General features: G+C 34.8%; 1 protein-coding gene across 1 annotated transcript; it reads left to right on the top strand.

Moving 5' to 3' along the window:
* Nucleotides 1-6,374: 6,374 nt before the first annotated feature.
* Nucleotides 6,375-7,319, top strand: LOC121458096 (olfactory receptor 51L1). Its single transcript, XM_041667224.1, has one exon. It carries the CDS (start codon nucleotides 6,375-6,377, stop codon nucleotides 7,317-7,319), a length of 945 nt encoding a protein of 314 aa, XP_041523158.1.
* Nucleotides 7,320-8,363: the final 1,044 nt, after the last annotated feature.

The raw sequence follows: 8,363 nt of genomic DNA, 5'->3' as shown, positions 1-8,363 counted from the left end.
CAGTATGCTGTACTAGTTAGGAAAGCAGGACATAAAATATTCTTCTTCACAGACTATTTCATTTCATTCTTGTCTTGACTGTGGATACAATGGGCTTAAATTCCTGCTGGTTAGACCTCCCTTCTATGTCACCTGGAACTGTGAAGCCAAACAAACCCTCTTTTCCTTCGAACAACCAACCAACCAAACAAACAAGTACAGACAGATGGCAAACAAAAACATCAATGAAGCTGAAAGGGGATATGGAAAGATCTGGGGGGATTTAAAGGGGAAAATGCAGGTGAATATGACCAAATTGCATTGTGCACACAAATAAAATTATCAAAGAACATGTAGATTATATATTAAAATAGTTTACATGTATAAAATCTACTTGTTATTGGAAAAAAGAATATAAATATCTTGATAATACTTTGGATGGTAAAATGTCTTGAAGGTGCCAAGTAAATACTAAAACGAATATATAAACATGTATTTCTGGACAATCAGGACTTAAAAATAGGCAAGGCTATAAACTGAAAATACAAATAACTTTATGATGTTTAAACTACAACCTTTAAATAAATATTTTTATAAATAGTTTGAAAACTGACAAAAAGGAAACCTGGTTTATGTGTAATGATTTAATATAAAACTTAGAGTGAAAATATTTCAGATAGTTGTTTAATAAAGAAGTCACAAAATATGTGTAAAATATTGTGAGCTGGGAATGGAAATGCCTCCTAAGTTATTTTGAGCTCAATGTGATTTAACACAGAACATAGCAAGCTAGTGGTGCATTTTGAATGAGAAATGCCATCTGTGGTTCCCTTGTTTAAACACTTTATCTCTAGCTGATAGTGTTGCTTGGGGGAATTGCAGAACAATTCTCCACAAAGGGGTGGAGCCTTGTTAGGGGAGTAGGTCACTGGGGGTGAGCCTTGAGGTCCTGCAGTTTGGCTCCACTTTTCCATCACTCTGTGCTCTGACTGTGTGTGAGAGGTGCTTAGTCACCTGACCTCTCCTGCCATCATGTTTCTGTTGGCCATGATGGACTGTGTAGCTCCTTTTAAGCCGTGAGCCAAGGGGAATCCTCCTTTTGTCAAGTAGGTTTGTTAGGCCTTGGTCACAGCAAAGAGACAAATGACTATTGTGCACAGAAGGAAAGAGACATCTCAGGCCAGTCTCTTGCTCACAAAGGGAATCACCATGATGGTGTAACCATGAACCCAACAGTTAGAAAGTAGGCTTATGAAATTTGGCATCTGATCGTATAGCTAATTTTATTATGAAGAGAGGAAGGGGGTATATTCTCTGATAGATGAAGTAATGACAAGCCCAGGAAACATATTTCATACTAAAATATCAAAAACATTCCCTCGTATATGTAGATAGAGAACATTTTATATCATTCTACTCTACTGATGATCTTAGTTAATTAAATAAAGCAATAAATAAAATGAAAGAACAATACTGGAAACAAGACAAAAAGAAACTTACATTACGTTTTGAGATTTAAATAGATGCCCACTAAAGCCTAAAGGGAATGGAAGAGCACACCAATTGGTTCTGCACTGCCAAATTACCAGCCATGAAAACATACACACAAATAATTTTATATGTTTCATTAGGCTATGTTTAAAAATAAATGTGGATATACATAATATATATCTATACATATATGCATGAAATAACTTTGAAATAAAATAAAAGGATATAATTTGAAGGAAAGGGTGGAGAAACATATGGGCTTCTCTTCATGGGCAGGTTTGAAGGAAAGAAGAGAAGGGAGAAATGTTTTAATTCTATAATCTGTAAAATAAAATAAATAATAAACCTAAATACAGGATTTCTTCAGAATAAAAGTACTATTATTTTTGTACTTGAATATTAAAAGCTTAGAAAATATAATTTATAAGGTAATTTATATTATTAAAAAATGTCAAATACTTAAGATTGAATCTAATATAGGACATGTAGTTTCTATACACAAAACATAAAATTGCTGAGAAAATACATAGAAGCACCTGTTCTTGTATTGGAATATCTGATCTAAATATGATATTTCTTCATATTTACATATATTCTTAATAAAATTATACACTCCAAATCTAGATATGAATCATAAGATATTTCTGGGATTTATAAAGACATAAAGAATTAGGATAAGGATATAGGAAAGCTAAGAATGTACGGAGAGGTCATTACCTGAAATAAAGAGTGTATGATGAAGGTGAGCCTTTGTCCCCTTAACACGCAGTCAGCAAGGAGGCTTAGCACTGGGCTTAGTTCTTCTTAAAATTTTTAAGGTTTTTAATTGAAATATAATTATCTCTCTTTCTTTCCTCCAGGCCTTCTGAAACACCCGATCTTAAACCTTCCCCATGCCCTTACCACTCCCAGGTTGATAGTCTTTTCTTTGATTATATTTGTTACACAAACAGACATGCACACATACACACACACACACACACACACACACACACACAATACATGTGTATCTACAGTATATATAAACATCACTTACTGAGTCTGTTTTGTTGTGTGTATCTTTATTCTTTATCACATCGTAAGGACCAAAAATTTTTTATAAGATTTTATCTTCTAGATACGATGTGAAGCTACATCATGAAATAACAAAAATATGTCTGCTCAAAAAAAGACCTAAATAGTGACCAACACCAGTTGACATGCCAGTGTGGCTGGAGGAGATCTCATAAGACCCTATCCTTAGATGAAGAATGATAGGCAGTTGATGACTTCTGAGTTAGGGAGAAATAGTCTTCCTCAAGGATGAGCATCCTAATTCTTATCCAGTATCAAGTGGTCATCCTTAAAACACATAAAAATATACATATACGTGATACTAAATGGACTGAAAAGATTGTATTTATATATATATATAAATTTGTTTATATATGCTGATATATATATATATATAAATGCATACATACATCAGTAATAAAGAAAAAGGCAAAAAATTGTGAAAGAATGGGGCCACGGGAAGGGTTGGAGGAAGGAAGGAGCTAGAGAAGGAAAATGATGTAATTGTATTTTAATTAAAATAAAAATTTTAAAATATAATTTAAAAGTCAAAAGTAAACATAAGGAATTCATTCTCTTAAGCTTATTTGAAAAATGAAAAGAAATGCTTGCATGCAAAGAAAGGACTATGGACCATAGATGGCAGTAGGGATGCACTCAAGGACTGCAGTTCTATGCTTGTAACCAAGCAGATGGACAAATGCTGCATGCATCATGGCCCTTCTGGGGATCTAGCAGATTTTAAAAATAATACCTAGTGTTCTGCCTCAGGAGAGATTAGAGTATATGAGATAGAATAATAACTAAGACCTCAAGTCTCCTAGAATCAGAATATCTGTAGCCAGTGCAATCTTAACTCTTCTCAGAAGATGTTTAAAGACGAAATAAATCAAGAGCTAAAACAGAAATTCAAGTAAAAATGAGGAGGCAAAGGCTAAGAAGAAAGGAAAACAAAATTACAAGCTCAAAAGACATAAATTTATATACAGACCCAAAAAGAACTAGCAATAGAAAACAACAGAGATGATTAAATGAGCAGAGACAAAGAGAAAGGCACAGAAGTAGAAACAGAAAGAGAAGATGACTTCTACAGCAGAAAGTTTAGTTAGGAAGAAATAAATGCAACTGTTAGCTGTGGGGAATGAGCCAGTAGTGGCTTACTATAACATGCTGACGACGCAGTTGTCTTATTCATAAACCTCAGGTAAGTTTTGATTTTCCATTACAAATAAATGGTGGATGGAATTTTGATGTTTTATATAGTAACATATACGTCTAGAGACAATAGTCATTTTCAAGTGAATGCATAATTTAGTCAGTATTGTTCACTTGTGGACAGTTTTGGAATGAGGGACACATCATAATGTACCCCTCTATGTTTTCAGCAATTTTAGACAGACTTGCCATTGGAAAACAGTTTTGATTACTACATTTTGATTACTGGAAGACTACAAAAATCATCTTGTCCTTAGTCGCTTTTCTTTAATTTATGTGATGAGGTTAATGTGTGATAGGAGTCTTTTCCCTTTGACTCTGTCATTAGCAGTGATCATTTCTTCCAGGGGTTTGCCATCATTTCTCAATATCAATGTAATTAAATTGTACCCAGACCCCAAAAGAACCAAGCAATAACCAACAATTAAAATAAAATGAGTCTAGAAAGGACAGTGATAAAGAGATCAAAGCACCAATGAGTAGCATGACAGATTGATGGATAATAAATCAAAACTATACACACAGAGTGGAACACTATCAATACACATAGCCAAGGATATTAATAGGAATGAAACAAGTAAAAGGATTAAATTTGCCTATGAATAGAAATCTAATCAACAGCATAAAAACTAAAATAAATAATGTACATATTTGTAACAATTTGATGGGAGAATACCATGCACACTCATATACTCAAAAGATGTCACCTATGGAAGGTTATAGGATAATTTTCTTGACTCATAATAATTTTTGTATACACACAGAAAATATTCATGTGCCTAATGCTTTAAATACATGGTCCAGAAAAACTGAGAGTACAAAGAAGGATATTACTGTCTGCTATATTCCTCAGTTCAGTATATGGACATCCTGAAGCGAAAAGTTTTCAAACATTGAAATTATCAAAAATGTGACTCAGAGCAGGAGCAAAACAATTACAAAACCATAATCCACCTTATTTTCAGAAACATTAGAAAATTAAAGAAAATAAGATTTTTATTAGGGTTGAAAGACTGCATGGAATAATATAAATTTCCCCATTGTGTCTAAAACACTGGCGGTGTATGTGTGCGTGTGTCTGTATATTTATTGTTGGGTTCTAAATATGTTGATGCTGATGTATAGATTATGTTCAGGAGTTCAATTGTAAGACAGGGAATAAAATAAAACTTTCTGAGTGAGGAAAAGGATGAAGTCAGAGATTTCAGTAGACATTTTTTTCTTTTGTAGTTATAGAACAGTAACTGTTCTTGGCAGGTGAGCAGATTGCTTTATTTGAGCCCACAGGCCCAGTTGAAAGTGAAATTTCACTACTCAGAGTTGAACTGGAGAAGTAGGGCTGGTTCTAACACAGAGGATGAGGGAAAACTTGACTTTGGAGAAATTTCAACAATGTGAGAGACTGGCTAAATCGTAGCTTCAATTCTCCTGGGAGGTGCAGGCTATATGACCCTAAGCCCTTTGTTTTCACATGATAGACTGTAGAGGAGAAATTAAAAATAAATATGAACTTTTAATGAAATACAATGAGATAAACATGAAACATAACTAGGATAATAAAGTACACTGACAGTTGGAATTCCATTGCAGAATGCTAAGGCTTCATTTGGAACAGTTTCCCATTGGTTCAGGGCTGATTTACCAGAGACAGAGGCAGGATCTAGCAGGAGAAATGATGTGGAAGCTGAGTTGCTGGGTTCCTGTGTATTCATAGCAGGCACAAACACACCACTTAATATTTGTATTAACGGTCCTGTTATAACAAGACAAGATAGTGAGTCAAGAAATCCTAAGTGCTGGACAATGTAGCTCATGGTAGGCTGTTTTTTTTTTTTTTTTTTTGCACATGCAGCCTTTTAGGTTTGATCTTTACAGACTCTGTCTCTCTACCTCTTTCTTTCTCTGTCTCACTGATTCTTCTCTTCTCTCTCTCTCTCTCTCTCTTTCTCTCTCTCTCTCTAACAGAAAATGATATGGTCTCTTTTACCCTTTTAAGGCATAAGAAACAATGGTGTTAAATACATTACTTTTATACTTTGTGAAAGAGCCAGAAAGCTACCATTAGAAGGACTTACAGGTTTATGATATGATATAAAATAAAGATCAATTCAAGGATAACTGTGCTGAAGTCATGGAGTACTTCAGTTGTCTTTCCTGGTTGTAGACTAACAGCAATCACTGATTTAATCAAGAGCATTTCTGAGGAATTTATGAAAATCATTATGCGTTTACTCTGAATTTAACTAATTTCCATTTTTATAATATAGAATAAAATTTTCTTTTTGTGTTTTTCTGTGTCTCATATATATATATATACACACACACATATGTGTATAGTACATATGTTTGTATATGTACATATATATAGGAAATGAAAAAAAAATATATATATATTTCCAATGTTATCAATGAAGATCTGTCAAGTTATTTTCAGAGTGACTATATTTATGGGGCACACACTATTGATGTTTTGTAATTTTAGTAAATATTTTATTACATAATATCCACATGCAATTTCTTCTTTCTTCCAAGGTGAACATAGAGGAAATATGCATTTTTTCTTGTGGCATTCTTTTACTGAACACTAAAGAAGAATATGAGAAGACATTTGTCTTTCAAGCCTCTTGATGCTCACCATGCTTGCCTGGAATAGCAGTGATGTTACAGAGCCCATGTTTATCCTGAAGGGTTTTCCTGGACTGGAGTATGTCCACTCTTGGCTCTCAGTGCCTTTCTGCCTTGCATATTTGGTAGCACTCATTGGTAATGTGACCATTCTTTCTGTTATCTGGGTAGAGCCCTCACTCCATCAGCCAATGTACTATTTCCTGTCCATCTTGGCTCTGACAGACCTAGGTATGTCCATGTCTACACTTCCCACAATGCTTACAGTGCTGTGGTTGGATGTTCGAGAGATCCACGCAAGTGCTTGCTATGCTCAGTTGTTCTTCATCCACACATTCACGTTTCTGGAGTCCTCCGTGCTTCTGGCTATGGCCTTTGACCGTTTTGTTGCCATCTGCCGTCCTTTACACTATTCTACCATCCTCACCAACAGTGCAATTGGCAAGATTGGTATGGCCTGCTTGTTACGAAGCATGGGAGTTGTTCTGCCCACACCGTTGTTACTAAGACGTTATCACTATTGCCACATCAATACCCTCTCCCATGCCTTCTGCTTGCACCAAGATGTTCTAAGGTTGTCCTGTACCAGTGCCAGGGTCAACAGCGTTTATGGACTTTGTGTAGTTATTGCTACACTAGGTGTGGATTCAGTCTTCATATTTATTTCTTATGCTCTTATTCTGAATGCAGTTCTGAGTATTGCATCCCGCGAAGAGCGACTAAAGGCGCTGAACACATGTGTTTCCCATATCTGTGTGGTGCTCATCTTCTTTGTACCAGTTATTGGGGTGTCAATGGTTCATCGCTTTGGAAAACATCTCTCTCCCATAGTCCACATTCTCATGGCTGACATCTACCTGCTTCTTCCCCCAGTGCTTAACCCAGTTGTCTACAGTGTGAGGACAAAACAGATTCGTCTAGGAATTCTCCGCAAGTTTAGGTTAAGAAGGTTTTAAGTAACCTGCAGCCTCTGATTTTGGCCCTGGGATTTATTAGGAAAGTGCTTGTTTTAGTACGTGAAAAAAATATGCTATAATTCTTGGATCACATCTGGCTAAAGTACTGATTAGTTTACCTTCTAAATATGCAGTCTCAATTAATTTGAAATCATTGCACCATTTTGGTTTATACCGGTAGAAAAGGTGGTGATTACTATGGACTTTTCTGTATCTAGATCATTATTAGATTAAATAATAGAAAACACATGTAATGGAAATTCAGCATTTGCAAAACTATAAACTTTTTTAATTATAAAAATATTACAGTACTTTCCTTATGAAAAATAACCATTTGCAATAGTTAGCAATGACAGAAAATTGAGAAATCAATACCATTTGACAATAGTCTTTTTGTTCTTTTTACAAGTCTGGTATGGGTCTTTAGTGTTGCGTTTTCAAATATTTTATTGTGGATACTTGATTCCTTTGTCATCTTCCCTAAGATAGCCTTCATAGACAATATTTGATTATTTCACATATATTTACTTTCTTCTCAGTTGAATTGTGCAAATTTTGAGCATGGGACCAACCATAACTACTCATTAACAGAATGTTATGTGTTTGGTCTTCCCCAATTCATAAATACAAATATAAATTTTAACTCTAATTTTGTAAACCAAGTCAAATTTATGGGGACAAATGAAATATGTACTGTGGCAGCTATTGGTTTAAATACTGTGGATATGTAGACAACAATATGCACGACCTGAATGTTAAAGGAGAACTGGTGTTTCAAGTCCGTGCTGTGTGAGCAGAAGGAATTGAGCTTAGATCCGGGGCATGGCTGCACATGCCTATAACCCCGTCACGGCAGGGGAAAGAAAGGTAGAATGAGGTGAGAATTGTGGGTCACATAGATTGTCTTAAAAATAATAAATACATGTAATAATATGTTTTAAATTCTTATTTTTAAATGATATAATGTTTTATATTTAGTGCACTTTAAGAAAAGTCTGCCTGTTATGCTATTTGGGGTCCAATTTGGAGACAACAACTACACAG

Source organism: Microtus oregoni, unplaced genomic scaffold, assembly GCF_018167655.1.
Source record: "Microtus oregoni isolate MIOR12 unplaced genomic scaffold, Mior012 000016F_ref0000370, whole genome shotgun sequence".
In the NCBI taxonomy this organism is placed as follows: Eukaryota; Metazoa; Chordata; class Mammalia; order Rodentia; family Cricetidae; genus Microtus; species Microtus oregoni.
Note: the sequence above shows the minus strand (reverse complement) of the source record. Positions and strands in the feature narration are given on the sequence as shown.

What these genes read in the sequence shown, in the direction of transcription:
- LOC121458096 (XM_041667224.1), top strand. Translation starts at nt 6,375, where the DNA reads ATGCTTGCCTGGAATAGCAGTGATGTTACAGAGCCCATGTTTATCCTG.